The sequence below is a fragment of the Triplophysa rosa genome, linkage group LG15 (assembly GCF_024868665.1).
Source record: "Triplophysa rosa linkage group LG15, Trosa_1v2, whole genome shotgun sequence".
Taxonomy (NCBI): Eukaryota; Metazoa; Chordata; class Actinopteri; order Cypriniformes; family Nemacheilidae; genus Triplophysa; species Triplophysa rosa.
The window spans coordinates 2,363,995-2,383,752 of NC_079904.1; the positions used below are offsets into that span (position 1 = coordinate 2,363,995).

The following is a 19,758-nucleotide window of genomic DNA, read 5'->3' on the forward strand; positions in this document are numbered from 1 at the left end:
CCCTATAATAACCCCCTATCATCTCAGTACCAAGCAGGCCTGAGCCTCCCAACAACCCCCCGCCCCCCCCAGAAAAAATTACCATGGTTTTAATACAGTAAAAGTGTTTAAAATAAAGATTGGTCGCACTTGATTTCCAGTTTTATGTTTAAAATATGGTTATTGTGATGAGACATGTGTGGTTAATACAGAAATGTGTGGTTAATATGGTTTACTATAAATAAAGCAAAAAAACATGGTTACCATGGTTAATTTTCCTAAGGACTATTTATAAACCGCCAGATGGCAGCATAACAGCAGATACATGACTGACCTTTGTACTCATTTGCGTTTGTATAAAAAGCACTGATTTTAGTTTCATTTTTCCCTTAACAACCTGTCTAAATTACATATTTAGAATCTGTTGACCAGAATAGTCTGTGTATGTGCATAGAGTTTTTTAATGCAAGAATATAACAGCTGCTTACCTCACTTCTGTGACATTCTCATAACTACCTTGGACAGGCAGTTCTGGAATCTGTGGTAAAAATGTACACCCAAGAACTGTATGAACTGGGGAACTCGTGAAATGTCTCAATTGTGGGGTGCATGTTTTGACTATTAAAAGGTGACCCAATTTATGTGAGTTCATTCCAAGTGTAGCTAAAGGCAAAGCCTTGGAAATCGCCGGTTTATGGCATGAAGCATGAGTAAATGTTCAACTGGCGTGTGTGTGTGTGGGGGGGGTCAGTCCATGTGATCACATTCTACAAAGGTTTAACACTCCCTGCGCTTCTAAGATGTCACGGACACAGAAATAAACTGGCTCCTCATCGGCTGTATTTCATCTCTGGACGTTGCACAAGTTACAATCTATAAACAGCAATATATTCCAAAATGACTGATTCTGAATTCTGATTGCTGTAATTCAGAAAATAATATTTTCTTTATTAAATAATCCTGATGTGGTTAAAGTGTAAAATAGGTTGCAACTGATTTTCTGTGACAGATATTGCATCGTGTCACCAAAGAGCAAGCGAGAGAGACCGGGCACAGAAGAAAGGACTGAGATTAATAACTTCGTATAAAAAGTGATATCATGTAACACTGAAGAATGTTCTTCATGGATGAATGGCATCCTCATTCTTCTGATACCACAAAGGGGCGGAGGATAAGACCCACAAGTCTTTTTACAGTTTACTGATGTACATTAGGGGTGTGACTAATCCTAAGGGGCACAGTGAATCCTCAAGGGTGTGTCTAATGCATCTAGAATGAGACTAATACAGGATGTATTCACTGGATGTGTGTGGACTGCACCTTTACTCTTATAATCAGCATTATCACACTTGGATTTATTGATGTAAACGTGCCAGGTGACAGATGCTTTGTTTTTCTTTTGTTCGCTCCTTCAACCACTTAATGCAGTTATTCATAGAGGTATTTGAGATTACACAATGATAGCAAACATTAGTTTAGATTTCTGTCAGATAATGTTTGCTCATCTAAACAAATGCTTATTTTTTGGCAACGGTTCAGTTATTGAGTTCAGACACTGGTAAACAATCCCATCTCTGTCATTTCAGACAGTTGTCTGTCTCTTAAAAATAAACGTATCCCAGTTTGGAGTTTGACACCCCTGCGACGCGCGTGACGTCAGAGCTTGATAAAAATAATACAAACGTCTCACATGACACATTTTTTTGGTGTATGTGTGCGTGAGTGCGTGCGTGCAAAAAAAAAAAATGTGTGTGTGTGTGTGTATGATACCTCCTGTATTATGTTATATTTATTCAAGCATTAAAAAAAGTTTCACATGACACATTTTAACTATTACACTTTGACATAAGAAAATATTTTTTATGTAATGAACGATCCGTTTCATTATTGTTATTCATTACTATGACATTTTGCTGTGAAAGTTTTTTGTCTCTCTTATGTGTTGTGATTCTTGTGTGTCAAAATATTCAAACCAAGAAACTATTTTAAAATAGAGAGAGAGAGAGAGAGAGAGAGAGAGAGAGGTTGTGTGTGCGCGCGCGTTCGCGCTCTCCTCAATGAGTTTCTCCACTATGGCGATACTCACAGACTCGATTTATCGTTCCACCGAATGTCTCGTGAATCATCTGGTATAATGAGACTATAATGAGACTAATGAGACTATAATGAGAAATCTGAGATGAAGGTGAGAGACTGATGTTGGATGTTTTTACCGGATCAGAGCTGCGGAAATTCACACCGGTGAGTTCAAACCTCTGCTCTTCTCTAAAACACAACACTACACATTATAAAAACACAAGTTAAAACTATAAAAGTACTTTAACAGAGTTACACATTCTCTGTATGCAGGAAACACAAACTCAGAGCGCTGAATGAACTGCAGGGAGATGCGGTTAACGTTTGACAACATGGCCGCTCACTTTCATCTTCTCGTTTTGTAAAGTTAAAGAAAATAAATGTATAGTACGAACGATGTAATACACAGAATATACTTTTTTTGCGTTTTTAACCTTATATGTGATTTAGATTCCGCAGGAGTGTGTTTGTTGCTACAAATGTAACAGTTTCCGCTGACGCAAAACAACGATATGAAACTGTAACTTTCACACACAGATTCACACACGTCTGTTCTGTCTCTGTGTGTGTGTTTATACAAAGCTCGTATTTGTGCTTGCTTTGTTTCCGTGAACATATTATTGTAGGAAGTTACAAGGGTAAAAGTAGAAGTATCAAAAAGTAGCTTGGTGTCATGTTTTGTGGGCATTAATGTATGTGTCCTTGTAGCTCAGCAGGTAGTGTTGCGTTAGCTTGTGCAGGAACAACACACATACTGATCAAATGTTTACCTTGCGTGTCTTTGGATAAAAGCATCTGCCAAATGCATAAATGTAAATGATGCAAAATAAAAGAACAGTAGTGTTTTTAAAACATAGTAATAGTAATACTAGGACACAATACATATAAAAGAAAAGGCGTATTGTGTTATTATGTTGTTTATATTAGAGGTAGCCATTGGGAGGGTTGCGGTGGTCTTCAAGCGCCTCTGTACTTCTGTCTGTACTTTTGTGTGTGTATAAAAACTAAACTAAGTGGGGCCTCTACAGCACGGTATTTAAAAAAACTGTATTTGAAACACCTTTATTCATGTGACCTGCACAAAACCTCTTACCAGTGTTTCCTCACACAGAGGTTTGAGCTCTGGAATCTTAGGAATGTTTGTCCCACTTGTGTGATAGTCTTGGTACCTGCTACAGCACACACACACACACACACATGTGCATGCCCACATGTACACACTGTGGCACACCCGCAGACCAGAGGGCCTCTTCCAGATTTAGGACATCATCTAAACCCAGCAGACTGCTAAAGGTGTGTGCGCGCCGCACATGTTCTTCGGTGAACATCTTTGATTAATCAATAAAACAATACATTTATTAACATCTTTATACTTTATTTGACATGTGGCATCAGTGGATGGTACACAGAGATGTGTCCTCCATCCAGAATGTCTCAAGTAGTGACACGCTCCTATATCAGTCTTTTGTCATTTCATGAGTCAATATTATGCACAGGCATGCTATAGTGCTGTATGTGGTTGCCAGGGTGTTGCTGAATGGTTGCTAGGGTGTTGCGTTTTAGTTGCTCAAGTGTTTTGGGTGGTTGCTAAGTTGGCAAAAAAGCTCCATCCACAATTCTGTGCTATTCTTGCAGATGGGATTTAGGTCGTAAAAATAGGATGCAAAATATTTATGTCTGTCATTTCATTCATTTGATTTGGTGGTGATTTTTTCCCGGACAGGTTTTGTAAATTCCAGCCAGACTGTGTGTGTGTGTGTGTGTGTGTGTGTGTGTGTGTGTGTGTGTGTTTAACTTGTGGGCTGTCAGCCTTATTTGTTTCTCCATGAAATGCAAACACTTTCAGTCCTGTGAAACACACACAAACTCCTGCAGTCAGTCATATGACAGGTGAATAAATGTGACGTCTAAATCCACAGTGAGACAGTTTGATCTTATTTCGTTGTCTCACAAAGACATTGAGCTGAATAAGTGAATGATGAAGACTGTTTTGGAGATGAACTCTCATCACAGATCCACAGGGACCATCTGAAGGCTTTTGTTGTTGTCTATTCATTCAGTCATTTAGAGAAATCTGTCACAAAATGGAAATCTTATGATTAACAAGACACTAATTAGAAACCAAATATGTTCACAAAGAGCCATTACTGTAAAACACGCTGTGTTAACAAGCAGATGGAGCTGTCGGTTAGTTGTGGTCGTCATGGCAAATGTTACTGGGGTAAATAATGTCATAGTAATTGTTTCCGTAATGCATACAGTTAACTCTGTTACTGTATAGCTGAGGTCATCAACCCTGTTCCTGGAGATCAACTGTTTGACTATCAAGATCTTCAGGATCACTTAAAAATGACAGACAGGTGCGTTGACGCAGGTTGGAGTTAAATAAGGACGGTTCATCTCCAAGAACAGGGTTGACCACCTCTGCTGTATAATGATCCTGTTACAGATCTGCAAACAAATCTTCAAAAGTCCTTTGAAGCTTGAATTCTATGTAAAAAAAATGTGGTTGGATATATGCAATAAATAATGTGATTGGTCAGGATAGTTCCAAACATGCTGATATTTCGTATGAATATCTTGAATATTGTTGAAAACAATAGTAATTTGCCAGTCACCATTTTTAATTATTATAGAGCAAAGTAAATGGAGAGTTAACTTATTTTAGTTAATGTTAATTTAATATTTTGATTCTTTTTTATATTTTTTATAATAATAGTTTTAGTTGGCACCGGTGGTCCTGTGGACTTTGTGCAGACATGTTGTGCAGCAGCCCTTCAGGTGACCCAAGTTCGAGTCCTGACTCTTTCATCCCATAATCTCTCTCCAATGTCCTGTACAGGTTAAAAAGAAAGTTTTTTTAAAACAAATAATATTGTTTTAATGCTAAGGAAGTGTTTCTAATTATTGTTTAGTTTAAGTATTTAAAATAATTTTTAGGCCTGTGTTTTATTGATTTTCAAATGTTTTTAAATGTAGGTGACGAAAATAACCCTGATATATTGTCTGTCTGCAAAAAGGCATCAGATTTGAGTTATATCGATCAGGGATATTTGACTGTTTGCATCACTCTGCTTGTCTGTGTTTGTGGCGCTCTGGACCGCACGTAAGTGGATGCAGAACAAAGTCGTGTGAATTTTGCCTGTAGCAAAATAAAGCTTTTTGAAAGTTGACACAACAGTGTTTTCTCTTTGTCTAAAATCTCATTCAGTGGGATTTCTCTCACCCGTAAACAGCATGGAAAACCTGGAGTGAATTTGGATTATGCAGGAGGAGCTGGACTATTTGTGGAGTTATTGCTTAACTTGACTCTCATGTTGTAGTCCCTGTTTTATATTTAAGGTTTTATCTAACGTACTTTTTAATATCTGACAATATTATGTATGATTATAGCAGCGACATTCTGTTGTGTGTTAAAGTGGATAATATCTTCCATGAGCTCTGAGTTTGGTACTGAATAGAGCTATGAATGGAGGTTTGGGAATTACTGCATCAGCAGACACTAAAATATGTTGGACCACACACACACACACACACACACACACACACCTCATATGGAGCTTTTACATAATAGTTTTCCAGTTATAGCGTGTGTGTGTGTGTGTGTGTGTGTGTGTGTGTGTGTGAAAGGTCACCGTGTGGAGTGGGTGTGTGTGTGACAGGAATAGCTCTGTGCTGCACGTCTGTGTGTCTCCACCTCTGCCTCCGTTGTGTGTCTGTTTGTGTGTTTCTGCTTGTGTGGTGAGTTCTGGTGGAAGTGTCTGTTAAATGACAGTAGTTAAATGCATCATGAGCTGCGAGTATTTTTAATACAGAAGAAGCTAAAAAAATACAGGGGTGTGTATGTTTTGGTGTGCTGTTTTTAGGGTCGGTTTGCTCAACCTCTTTCTCTGTGTGTGTGTGTGTGTGTGTGTGTGCTGGTTGTGGATTAATGTATGTTTATCACTTGATCACATGTTCTGGTTGACACCGTTCACACTGAATCATTATTACTGTAAAAGTATACTGAAGAAAATGTTGGTCATGGTCACAGGTTTTGATCAGACGTCTTTCTGTTTTCAGGCCTATTGATGCTCTTATCTGACTGACCTGCAACTGAGATCAGGTAACACACACACACACACACACACACAAGTTTGTTTATGTCTTGTAATTTATTTGAGGTCATATTTCATATTCACCATTAGCTTAAAAATGTCAAGAGCTTTTGTGTGGGGTTTGTGTCCTTTATGTGCATATCAGGCTTGTGTGTGTGTTGTACATTGATCTGTTACTTACTGTAAGAAACAACACAAACTGTTTCGATCTCACAGCTTCAGCTGATGTTTGTGAATCTACTGTCTGTGTGTAGTGTATATGTTAGATTCCTAAAGTTCTGGAATGACTGTTTGAGAAACAATTCTCACCTGTGACGGCGTGTGTGTAGAAACTCAAACAAAAGGATCTAAAAACTAAATGAAACAAAAATGATTCAAATGAATTGAATAGACATTGAGTAAATACAGAAATAATAAGAGATGTAGTGTTTACTGAAGTGCAGCGAGAAAAAGATTCGCCATTTTACTTTAGTGAAAGTTAGTTGTGTTTGACTTTACTTTTGTCACTCTTTTTTGCCTCTGTATCCCTGAGGATTATGGGTAAGTCTAACTAGAGGCCCTGAAATCTTTGCAGGAATCCGTGTTTATATGTGTGTGTGTGTGTGTGTACCATTTAAAAGTTTAGAGTCACTTGACTTGCACTTGTTTTTATGGTCTCAAACACCTTTTGATCTGAATCTGTAAATCTGAATGTTTGAAATTTGTCATGTGGAGAAAAAGCGTTACTGTGCCAACGTGATCTTTTTTCCATTACAAAACAAAACGTATTTAAATAATGTTTTTGAAATGGATGACTTGGACTGAATAATGAAGTAGAGCAGCGAAGTAGAGCAGCAAATAAAAGCCCAGAATAGTTGAGATTTCAAGAAGCCTTTAAAAAAGCCAAGAGAACATTCTAGTAGTCAAAGGGTAAAGACATTGATGATTTACATTTAGCAGACACTTTTATCGAATAATACACTTTTTATTATTATTAATGTTGGATATTTTCAAGTCAGAACACAATACTCACATTTTATAATTTACTGATGAGTTTGCTATTGTTCTTAAATATGGGTAAACTATAAATTATAAATAAGGCAGTGACCCTAAACTTTGTTTATGTACATTTATGTACGTGTGTGTGTATATGTTTGTACATGCAATAGTGCATGCAGCTAGTGGAGTTTTTTATTCAAATGAAAGTGTTTTTGAAACTCAGTCATGTGCCAAATGTCAATTTCAGAAACAGAGAGGAAGTGGTTATCTGATTTATTTTTGACACTGTTGCTAGGGGTCTGTGAGTGGTTGCCCACCTCCTCATCTTTACCTGATTACACAATACATTTTTGGCGACCCGATCAAAAAAACCCCAAAAAACCGCACATAAAAGTGCATGTGATCAACTTTACATTTGTAGTGTAGTTAAGTATTCTTTAAGTTTGCAGTCTGTCCTGATGCGCCCTGGACAGCAGTGGAGGGACGTCGACATACTCTCAAGACTTTATCGGCAACACAGAAACCCACGAAAAGTGCAAAGTTTGTCATAGATATGATATTTATACTCTGTTTGTAGGATGATAGAGGAGGCGGGCCGGCGGGGGAATGTCATGGCTGATAGGAAGCAGATCTTCACAGACATGAGTGAGTCATGAACTGTGTGACCTTTGACCTCACTGCAAATGTTAACATGATTGTGATTTTAAATGCGAAGTATTACAGATACCGATGTGTGGCTTTTATACTTCAGAGGCACAGAATTTTGACGCCATCCGGCTGTCCACGTACAGAACGGCCTGCAAGCTTCGATTTATACAGAAGAAATGCAACCGTGAGTGATAAAAGCAAATATCTGTCAACCGTGCATATCTGTATATATGCAGTTAGAAATGTTAGAAATAAAATGAAATTTTATTCCGTTTTATTTGTCTGGTAAAATAAACAAAATGTGCATAATGTATTCTGGAGAATAACTCTATTGACACGTTTATGTGTTCATTTGTTTATACAACACACTTCAATAAATTTGTTTTTATTTAAAAAAACTGCATTTTTATGTCAGAAAGCTTTAATCCTTTTAAACGTTTGAATATTTGAAATTTGTTTTGTATTACACTGTGTCCTAACGTCATGACAAGAAGTATTTCATAAACAAGTCACTCGTGGTGTAGTTTTGTCACATTTGAGGACGTCAACTGGTTCGGACACAGTGTTATATTTGTGGAAGTGTTTTTATAAAACAGACATATAAAACACTGATGTTTTTTTAATGCGTCTCATTTAGGCCCCTTAAGGGAATTTAGGACCATTAGTTAAGGTCATCTGGCATCCTTTTTTTAAGTGCATCTGGTTGACGTGTGGAACATGATCGAGGCGATTCGTGATAACGGTCTGAACACACTGGACGTCTGTACCGAGATCAGCGTGGCTCGACTGGAGACCATCATCACCTGTATCTATCAGCAGCTGAACAAACGCCTGCCCACCACACACCAGATCAACGTCCAGGACAACACCAGCCTGCTGCTCAACTTCCTGCTGACGGCTCTCGACAGGTGCGCGCGCGTGTGTGAGCGTGTGTCCTGCGCTCGGGTTTGTGAATGATGTTCTGACGGAGCGTGTGTTTTACAGCGATGCTCAGGGGAGGTTGACGGTATTCCCTGTGAAGGTGATGCTCTCAGTGTTGTGTGGAGGAAAACTGCTGGATAAACTTCGATGTAAGTTCAAACACGAGCCTCGCTAGTGTCAGACATTAATATGTATATGTAGATGCCACGTTCGACCGATCCAGATGTGTCGACGTGACTGCCATTTTGGAACAGTCAACATTTCGGTTGCTGTCATCACTCAAAGTAAAAATAGTTCGCCCAAAAATGAAAGTTTGGTCATTATTTATTCATGCCGTTTAATCCTGTATATGACTCTTTCCCCTGCAGAACACAAATAAAGATATTTAGAAAAATGTCTCAGCGGTTTTGTGTCCATGCAATGGAAGTCGATGGGTTTCAGTGTTGTTTGGTTACTAACGTTCCTCAAATATCTTCTTTTGTGTTCTGCAGAAGAACGTCATACAGGTTTGACATGAATTAATGATAAAAAAATAAATAATTTTTGGGGTGAACTATCCATTTAACTAGTAACTTCCAAATGCTCATAGGAGCACAACATTGTGCAGGTTTATGGTATAGGATAGTCTTTGAGATCTCAGCAGTGCTGCCCCCTAATGGACGGAGAGGTGAATGACAATATGAACACACGACTGATCTAATAAGTATCATTATTAGGGATGTAACGATTCACTCAGCTCACTATGCGATTCACGATTCTGATCTCACGATGCGATTTTTCACGATTTACTCAATATATTTTTACAAAATGAGTTGAAACAAATTAGAAATGAACAACTTCCCTTGCATTATTTCTTAAATGCTTCACGTTTCTTTGTATAATAAAATTATGTTTTATTTCAAATAACAAAACTAAACTCCAATTTATAGCAAATTAATAATAGAAAAAGTCTCTTTAATATAAACAAACTAATACTGTCTGTGCTTTTCTTGGATTTTTTTGCATTTAAGAAATATCAGCATGTCCACGTTTAGGTTTGCAGTGAACATGGCGGCCCCTGCTGTTCAAAAAATGTATTGCGATTCAGTTCACACCTCAACCGATTTGAATCGTCACACATTATAATCGATTTTCAGCCGGCTCACGGTGAATCGTTACATCCCTAGTCGTTATGTGTGTGTGTTAGATATTTTCTCCCAAATATCGGATGCTCATGGTGCGATGGTGATGTCAAAGTTTGACCACTTCCTGCGGGAGGCGCTGAAGCTGCCCACCGCTGTGTTTGAAGGCCCGTCGTTCGGCTACATGGATCACTTCGCCAGATCTTGTTTTCCTCAACAAGTAAGTACCTCTTTAACTTATGGGGGTCTTAACTCTTAAATGACCCGACTTAGGGGTTTTGTCTGATGGGTTAGGGATTGAGATATTTTGATGTTTGTGTGTTCAATAGAAGAAGGTGATGTTAAACATGTTCCTGGACTGTTTGATGTCAGATCCTCCTCCTCAGTGTCTCATCTGGCTTCCTCTGATGCTTCGTCTGTCTAATGTTGAGAACGGTACCACACACGCACACAGAATAGGATCTGTTATTCAGATGACTTAGCCTTATTGTAATGTTCATTTTCTCTCTCAGTCTTTCATCCGGTGGCATGTTCTTACTGTCGCTCAGAGGGCATGACGGGCTTTCGCTATCGCTGTCAGCAGTGTTTTAACTATCAGCTCTGTCAGGACTGTTTTTGGCAAGGTCACGCCAGCGGAAACCACAGCAACCACCACCAGATGAAGGAACACTCATCCTGGGTAAAGATCTGTTTTCATTCAACATCAGCGACAAAAACATGTTATACTTTTGTCCCTGAGCTCCAATTCGAAGTTAGCAAAGGTTACTTGAACCGGAAGCACTAATAAGTTGCGTTTCTTTTTACCTTCAAGTTTTAAAAATGGAGAGAATTCACAGTTTTGTGAGAGAACCAGATTGTTTTCTGTTATGATTAGCATGTCAGCATAATGTTTCTTAAAGGGATATTCCACTCAAAAATGAAAATACTGTCATCATTTACCCACCCTCAAGTTGCTCCAAACCTGTATATATTTCTTTGTTCTGTTGAACACAAAGAAAGATATTTGGAAGAATGTTAGCAACTGACATTCTGGAACATCATAGACTACCATAGTAGGACATATTATTGTTAAACACAAAATGAGATATTTTGAAGAATTTAGGAAAGCAAACAGTTCTGGAGGGGTAGTAATTCATGGCAGAATTTTCGGGTAGAGTATCCCTTTAAAGGGTCCCCATTTGACTTCCATTGTATGAACACAAAACCACTGAGACATTTCTCAGAATATATTATACTTTGTGTTCTACAGACGAAAGTCATACAGGTTTTATGATACGAGGGTGAATAAATGATGACAAAATGTTGGGTGAACTTTTGTAGATTTTTAAATTTGGTCTCTTTTATTATTTGTTTTAGAAATCTCCTGCGAAGAAGTTGGGTCGGGCCATCAGTAAATCTTTGGGATGTGTTCCGAGCCGAGAGCCCTCCCACCCCATTTACCCAGAATACCCAGAGAAACCCCTCAACCTGTCCAATATAGTGTAAGTGACAGAACGCACGCACACACATTTCTTTACTATAGACGATTTTAGCGGCACCAACATAAACAAAGTTATGGGGCCTAAACCTAACTTCTGGTAGACCTCCGCAAAGAATCAATAACTGTTGAGTAGTTTTAAATGAAATAATATATTTTTAATATACAATAAAATATTAAAATGAATTCATATAAATTAAATCTAATATAAATTGTTATATTACCAAACACAAACCGGAAGTTAACAATCATTATGCGATTTAAAGTAATTCATTTAGGAGCCATTTTCCTAATATTTTACTTAACATTACCTACCAACTAAAATGTCCCCACAAGTACAACCAGATCTGTAAAAACACACCCGACAAAGCAAAACGTAAAGCGGGGGGATTTATTTTGAGTAACCCTCTTATGGTTACCGATTCATTTCAGCTGTGGTTAATGTTACATTTCTTAATTCTGCTATTTCTCTAAGTTTGTCTTTCCCAGGATCCCACACTGTGTGTGTCTGTGTTAGTGTGTTAGTCTTGCATCAGTGAGCTGTGTGTGGGTCATTCTGTGGTTTAGGTCGGTAAAAACTGACTCATGTTTGATGTTGCTTATCTAAGTGTTTGTCTGTTTTAGTCCACCCCGTCCGGTAGGAAACATGAATGAATTAGCTCCGCCCCCTTCTGCTGGCCCCACCCCCACTAAGAGGTGAGCATCGGGTGTCCCCTTTGATGTTTCAGAGTACATCATTTTTTTACCGTGCAGAGTCATCATTTTCGATGTTATGAGAAACATTGTATGACCACGTGAATGAAGAACAGCTCACCTGTGCGATATGACATGATATCGCTCATTTATTCGTTCACCTCGTGTGTGTGTGTGTGTGTGTGTGTGTGTGTGTGTGTGTGTGTGTAGACTACCGACTCTTGCCGCAGCTCAGCGCATGAATGAGGAACATGCACTGATCGCAGCATATGTGAACAAACTCCAGCACAGCCCACGGTGAGAGAGTGTGTGTGTGTTTACAGTAATGTCAGCCGAGGTATTTCATGTCTTTTAAATGTGTTCATCTTTTTCTGTGTGTGTGCAGCACGTTGGACAGTCCCAGCAGAATGGATGAAGAACACAAACTCATCGCTCGATATGCAGCTCGACTGTCCACAGACGCTGGAAACCTAGCTGTGAGACACACACAACATGGATGTTTGGTCATATTCAGATACACAGAGTTATAGTGATGTCATATTTCTGTTGCCCTTCTGAATCGCAGAGACCTGCAAACTTCTACCTTGACACCAACAAACCGCAGAGACAGCTTATCATGCAGCTGGAGATCAAAAACAGGTACACGCACACACACTCCTGCACATGCTCAAACAGTGCTTCCGTCTTCGTGCCTATGATAATATTGTGTATTTGTGTGTTCATGTGTGTAACACTGTAATTGTGTGTGTTTCAGGGAGATTTTGCAGGAGATCCAGCGCTTACGCGTGGAGCATGAACAGGCATGTCAGCAAACCCCAGAGAGAGTCCAACAGAACCCGACCCTGCTGGCAGAACTGAGACAGCTCAGGTACCACACACACACACACATACACACACATGTTGTTATTGGTGGTTTACAGGGACATCCCATAGATGCAATGTGCACAAACTGTATATTCTATCCCCTAACTCTTAAGAATCATTAAAAAGTTTCTGCACTTTTACATTTTCAATAAAACATTTTTTAGTATGTTTAGTTTACGTTTTGAATTACAAGGACATCAGCATGTCCTCATAATGTAGGGGGCGTGGCAAAACACATGAATACACACCGCATTGTAAGGACTGTGCGTCATTATAATGTAGGTCAAACCAGTGCGCACACACACATGCACTGAAAAAATAAAAAAGAAAACAAATTAAAATTAAAAAAAAAAAAAAAAATTAAAAAAAAAATACAAAATAGTTATAATAAAATAATAAACAAAAAAATAATTTTAATTTTTGAATGTTAATTTGGCTGTTATCTATCTCAAAACGGATTTCACTCCCGCATGAATTTTCTAAAGATCAAAGCAATTGACAAAACCTCAAAATCTGTTTATACATTTACGAGGACTTTTCATTTTCATATGAAAATACGCACGAATAAAAATTGTGCTGTTTTTGGTCCTTTCGGAAATTCTCCTTGTATATGTGGCACCCTCCAGTCATCAACAACAACAGCAATTATATTTTTATTATATTGTGTTTGCCTGAAAAGCCTACAATAAACAATACAATAAATAATTACTTTTTATACATATTTTTTATCAATGCATGTTTGTGTGGTGTTTTATTTTGGTGTGTTTGTGTGTGTGGAGTTTATGTTTGCTGTGCGTGTGTGTTTAAGTGTTTAATTGTGCGGCGTGTTTGTAGGTGTTTTATTTTGTTGTGTGTGGTGTTTAATGTTGCTCTATGTGTGTTTTTCTATTCTTTTGTTTGTTTTGTGTGGTGTTTGTTTACAGTGTGTGTGTGTTTAATTGTGTGTGTGTTTTAATTTTGCTGTGTTTGTGTTTGTGGTGTTTGTTTGCCGTGTGTGTGTTTTAATTTTGCTGTGTGTGTGTATGTGTTTAATGTTGCCCTGTGTGTGTTGTAGACAGAGGAAGGATGAGCTGGAACAGAGGATGTCTTCACTTCAGGAGAGCAGACGAGAACTCATGGTGCAGCTAGAGGGACTTATGAAACTACTGAAGGTAACAAACACACACACACACACACACACACACACACACACACACACACACACACACACACACACACACACACACACACAGGCTTTGGTTGACTATCCCCGTGGGGACAGTCCATAGGCGTAATGTTTTTATACTGTACAAACTGTATATTCTATCCCCTAACCCTATCCCTAAACCTAAAGATCATAGAACACTTTTTGCATTTTTAGATTTGTAAAAAATATTGTTCTGTACAATTTATTAGCTTTTTTGCCCATGGGGACCTCAATTTTGGTCCCCACGGTGACACGAGTCCCCATGTGTTGGTGTGTATTCAGGTTTAGGTCCCCACCGGGATATACAAACATGAACACACACACACACACACACACACACACACAGTGAAGAAGTGTAATGTAATGTCTGTGCCACTGGAGGGCGTCACACTCTTTAGTGTTCAGCAGCATCTGAGCTGTTGTCTGTCCTCACACACTTTAGTTTCCACCTGTTCTCATTTCTTCTGATCACAGATTAACTCTAGTTACTAAAGTCTTTTGTTCTTCTTTTCTCTCTGTTTTTCACACTCTTTTGTTTTTCTTTGTATCTTGGCTGTGCTCTGCAGGACGAGGAACAGAGACAAGCTGTAAGTCTGTGTGTGTCATCTTGTGTTTATCTAAACGTCTTTAAATGTTTGAATTTAGATTTCTTTAAACAGATGTCCTGTTTATGAGACTTTTTACTTCACTTAAACCTTCACACTGATTCTGAAACACTAAACAGTTGACTTGACTCTAAAGAAGTTTCTTTCCAAGATCATTCTTAGTGTGACTGTGTTTTTACGTATACAGTAAATCTTTCTCTCTCAGGCTCAAGCCGCTGGTTCTTCCCCGAGTCACGCCTCTCCTCGTTCTATCCCGACGCCTATTCGCTCACCTTCCGCTGGCTCCACCCCCACACATGCAGGCCACACCCCCACCCATGGACCCCAGGATTCTCTCTCTGGAGTGGGAGGAGATGTTCAGGAGGCATTTGCTCACGGTAAAGTGAACACTTTAACAAACAGACAGGTGACCTCCGCCTCTCTTCTGTTCAGTTAGACAAGCTTTAAAGGTGCTGTAGGAATTTCAGTGGAACATTTTTTTGTGTGTGTGTGGGCTAAAATTAAGTGGCATTGCAAATTTTAAACTTTAGAGAGAGTTTAACATGTCTAAAACGCTGTAAGACACTGAGCTCTTACTCTCTGCTGTAAATCAATACGTACATAAAACTCAAATTATTAACAATCATTTTCTTTTAAGCAGAGGTCTTTATTGTGTGTTTACTCGCTGTTCTTATTATTAGAATCCTGACAATGTATTGCCATTTATTTTGACATAATTTATGTCACATTAAGTTCCAAACGGTTTCAATCACACATGACTTTATAAAATGTACATTATAAAAGTGCACAGGTTGTCGGATAGTATTGCAGGTGACAAGAGATGATAGATTGGTCCGTAATGTTTTATGAAGTTTTTGTTCAATATAATGTCACATGGTTAAGGAGTCTTCAATTAAAGGTTTCAGTCTGAGTTCTGAACGCCTCGCATTGTAATTTTGATTCAGTGATTTAATTCTAGCATTTTAAGCATTGTGTTTCGTGCAGGCACTCGCAGAAACCTGCGGAATGATCTTTTGGTGGCAGCGGACTCCATCACTAACACCATGTCTTCTCTGGTCAAAGAGCTGAACACGGGTACGAGAACATGCGGGCAGATGTTTCTCATCTGTTTCTTTGTGCAAAACTTCTGTTCTCATAGACTTTTGTCGTTGTTTAAGAAAATGATTGATTGAAATCAAATCAGTTGTATATTATATCCCTGTTGTCTGTTCATTATAGTGAGTTTAGTGCAGTTAAACAATAAAAACTATTTATTTTTACAAATTAAAAAAGTGAGTGAATTTCAAATAACAGATTGATTTCCAACTTTTTTTGTTGTACACGCAACCTTTAAAAGAAATGATAACATTGAAGGTCGAACTTTATCTTTAAGCAAATAAAAAAGAGACAACTATTTAAAGTTTTTGGAACTTTGGATATGTTGATGGTCACATGTCAGCAGCTCAACAAGAAGGATTAAATGTAAAAAAATTATTTGAATTATGTGTTTTTATAGTGATATTGTACCACAATATATAATCTCACTGCTAACAGTAATTATGCAGGTCAAGATATCTGTCTGTTATCTTATCTGTTTTTCTATTTCACAGTGGATGATGAAGCAGAAGATGACGAGAGACTGCAGAACGGTAAAGACAGAGGTATACTTCATAACTACATTACCCAGCATGCATCTGTTCTCATCTCTCTCTCTCTCTTTACATCAATGATTTCCTGAGATTTATTATCCATGCACATGTCGTCTACAACAAAAGCTCGTAATGTTTTACAGGGCATGGTGTGTGTGTCTGGCGTGCGTGTGCTTGTCTAAGGGGTCTTGTTAAAGCGTAATTACTCGTTAGTATTAATGAGGACGCCGTTTACGAGTGGGGGGACGGATGGTTTTTTAACTACTTCCTGTTGGGTCAGAGGGGTCTTACACACAGAACCTTTATGAGCAGAAGCCGTGCTGGGAAACGCCTTCATCATCGCGCTGGATCTTTCCTTTTATTCACTGGAGTTATTAATCTCTCTCATGTTTTATTGGTCTGATTCTCTTGGTCTTTCTCAGATTCCATCTGTCAAATGGAGTCTTAAAACAGAGGTTTGGGACAAATCGCTGCACCTGGAATGGTTTCCACGGCGTGACTCGATGATAAATATCTTGGCGATTTTTATGGATCCTCTCCAAAATCGTAGAACTCGTAGTCGTGTTAACATCTTGCATCATTTTATGCCTTTTGTATTTTAAAAAATTGTCTAGATCAAAAATGTCTAAAGCAAGCCTCAGGACTTTTAAAATCGTAACCGATTTACCATAACCGACTACCATTGTAGAAGTAATTTTTCTCTGTATATTTTTTGTTCTGTTGAACACAAAATAATTTTTTTTTAAGAATTTAGGAAAACAAACAGTTTTTGACTACCATTAAAATGGCTGTCAAAGGTGCCCCAGAAATCTCAGTTGCTGACATTCTTCCAAATATCTTTCTTTGTGTTCAACAGAACAAAGAAATTTATACAGGTTTAGAACAACTTGAGGATGAGTAATTCATGACAGAATTTTCATTTTTCATTGAACTATTCCTTTAAATATGTTTGCTATGGTCCAGATGTGTTTTGCGAGCAGATCGGGAGATTTAGGATTTAATCTGTAACACCTAACATTCCAGATAATCTTGGCCGAACACCAGAACTGACTGAGGTCTTTTATCAGAGTGTCAGGAGGGGAAAATCAGCCCAAAATCCTGTAGTCTAAGCTTTCGGGTTATAAATTGCCATGTCTCGCTTAGAGCTGTTACAATATCAGGTTTAAATACACTGTTATCGTGGTCAGCAGAGAACTTGGTATCGATATTATCATGATACTTATTAAGAAGTAAAAGATGCCATTTCATCTTTAATTTCTGTTATTGGTAAATGAATCAATCGGGACTCTTGAATCAAAATTTTGAAATGGTGATGCATACGATATTACAATATGTGTAGAATTAACACGATATCGATCATCATTGTTTTTTATAGCACTGTTATCACCAGTACCTGTATATTGTGTCTCGCTCAACATTACTTTTTGAAGCGAATGAGACTAAAATAAAAACTTTGTCATTTCTTTCAGGTTAAGCCAAATATGAAGCGAGCCGAATCATGTGAGTATCATACTGGATGAGAAATCTGTTGGCATGATGCTAATTTCATTTAATTAATTCTTTTTTCTTCATATTTTTTTATTATTTCAGGCATGAAGTCACCATTTAGATGCCACAACCACAATGGCCTCTGAATCCAGGCTCAGCCAATCAGAAGACAGTTCAAGAATAATGCTGTGGCTTGGCTTCCTGTGGATTGGTTGAGACGGAAAACGTTTTTTAGTGTTTTTGTAGTTTGCCTTTGAGTTAGAATTGCAGATTTTGTGAAATCTGTGTTGCGCAACTGCTGAGTTTGACGTTTGTTTTTTAGTAGATGATTTCAGTGATGTATGAAAACTACGGATGCACCCAAAGACATTGCAGATCTGTTGAGTTGTTGGAGACTTTTATGAACGGGACTGAAAAGGAAATGTAACGTAACAAAGAACGGGACACAAGGCAGGCACGATGAGTTGATTGGCTAGGTAAAGTATGTGGGTGTGGTTTGATTGACGTGGGTGTGGTCACAGCGATTTGTGTTGTCTAGGGGGGAGACGCAGCTTGAACAAATGCTGTAAACACGACCGTCTCAAGAAGTCGAAATTAAGAAATGTCGAAGTGTGTACTGTAATCTTTTTATTTATTTACACTAGACAACATTTTGGCAGCATTTAAATGTACATGGAGAGATTTCGGTGGTATTTTAAAGAATCAGTATAAAAAGATTCGGAAGTTTGTAATTCAGTGTTTATGTATATTTAAGATCTAGTGGTTTAGTTTTGTAGGATTTTGAACAGGTACTGATCATGAGGCTAATATGTACTGTTTCACACATCATGAAACTTGTAGAAGCACTGTTTATAGTTTTTTTTTTCTGTGAATCTGCATTTCTTGCCCACAAACGTTTGCACACACGTCTGACCTGCTGTGTGTTTTCCTGAGGGGTGTGTGCAGTGTGTTTACCTCTCTGTGTAGTTGTGTTGTTGATATTTACATTTACAGAGTTTGTTGAAACTTTAAATACCTGCCAAAAATGAGACTTGTTGATTTACAAGAGTTTGTTTGAAGTGTTTAATCTAAGAATTTATTGTATGAAAATTGCTGTGCCTTTTTTGCCGAATCCAATGGGACTCATTCGTTTCAGACCTCCGCACAATGTGATTTTTGAGTTTACAGGCTAAATGACATCACTTCCTGTGGCCTTTGAGTCAAGAGCTGTTCTGCTTCAGTTGGTGGAGGCGATGGAGATCATTACGGTGCTGGTAGCCATAGTGTTTGCTTTTTCCACTGATCAACTGTTATACATGTTTTTTAAAAAGCTACCTTTACAGACAAAACTCTGGAATGAAGAGTCTAAATAGGCTTTAATGCGCATGCAACTGATTTCAAGTGTTGTTTTGTTGTGTTCTGAATAAATGATATTATAAAAACGCAGGACTGGAGTGTTGTTTCTTGTCAAATGACATTTTCAGCTTAGATGATTGTCTCAAAAAACCCTGGATGTGGAACTGACCCGAAGATGAAAAAATTCAAAGGATTTTCATCTGGAGGGGTTGTGCACCAGAAGAACCGCTTTCGTGGGAACAGATGACTTTGGGTATCTGTTGGGATTTTGATTCATTTTTTCATGTTTTGAGAGTTGCACTCGGCCGGTCCCAGAACAGTGAACGGGCATGTCATAAAGTGAGTTTTAATAAAAGCAGCTTAAACAGATGGGGCAGTCTGTGTGTATTTTTGAACGGGAGGCAGCGGGTCATTCAAGGACGCTGTTTATCTCCCATCTCAATGTCTTCAAGTTATTTTAATCTCTCTGTTTTTGCAGAGGTCACGTCGCCCTATGAAAAGGCTTGTGGTGGTACCACATTGATGGTATCGGATGGCAGTATCATTGCACTGAATGTTTGCCGTTATCATGTGCCATGCTCTTCCACGGTACCTTAAAAAATCCCAAACTCATAAGAGTTTTAGAATGACGATTTCGAAGAAAGCTGTTCCATGCACACAAC

The 19,758-nt window shown here is 38.3% G+C and overlaps 1 protein-coding gene across 4 annotated transcripts; it reads left to right on the forward strand.

Annotated features, from left to right (window-relative positions):
* The first annotated feature begins 1,975 nt into the window (after window positions 1–1,975).
* On the forward strand, window positions 1,976–19,181 carry dtnba (dystrobrevin, beta a). 4 transcript variants are annotated; one of them, XM_057353336.1, is made up of 22 exons: window positions 1,976–2,220; window positions 6,118–6,160; window positions 7,708–7,775; window positions 7,882–7,962; window positions 8,473–8,686; window positions 8,763–8,848; window positions 9,886–10,040; window positions 10,150–10,255; window positions 10,333–10,499; window positions 11,177–11,301; window positions 11,922–11,993; window positions 12,201–12,287; window positions 12,376–12,466; window positions 12,556–12,629; window positions 12,745–12,858; window positions 13,909–14,005; window positions 14,607–14,627; window positions 14,851–15,022; window positions 15,630–15,719; window positions 16,235–16,285; window positions 17,743–17,773; window positions 17,864–19,181. In XM_057353336.1, the coding sequence occupies exons 3-21, from the start codon at window positions 7,709–7,711 to the stop codon at window positions 17,745–17,747; spliced, it is 1,875 nt and encodes a 624-aa protein (XP_057209319.1). In that variant the 5' UTR covers window positions 1,976–2,220; window positions 6,118–6,160; window position 7,708; the 3' UTR covers window positions 17,748–17,773; window positions 17,864–19,181. The 4 variants fall into 4 exon arrangements, with proteins under 4 accessions (XP_057209319.1, XP_057209321.1, XP_057209320.1 ...); XM_057353337.1 differs by lacking the exon at window positions 1,976–2,220 and adding an exon at window positions 5,767–5,892; XM_057353338.1 differs by lacking the exon at window positions 14,607–14,627.
* The last annotated feature ends 577 nt before the right edge of the window (window positions 19,182–19,758 follow it).

Bases quoted from the DNA above. Each gene is read 5' to 3' on its own strand.
- dtnba (XM_057353336.1), top strand. From the start codon at position 7,709: ATGATAGAGGAGGCGGGCCGGCGGGGGAATGTCATGGCTGATAGGAAG. The intron at 12,467-12,555 runs GTGAGACACACA...TCTGAATCGCAG, and splicing joins CAGACGCTGGAAACCTAGCT to AGACCTGCAAACTTCTACCT. The intron at 14,628-14,850 runs GTAAGTCTGTGT...TTTCTCTCTCAG, and splicing joins ACGAGGAACAGAGACAAGCT to GCTCAAGCCGCTGGTTCTTC.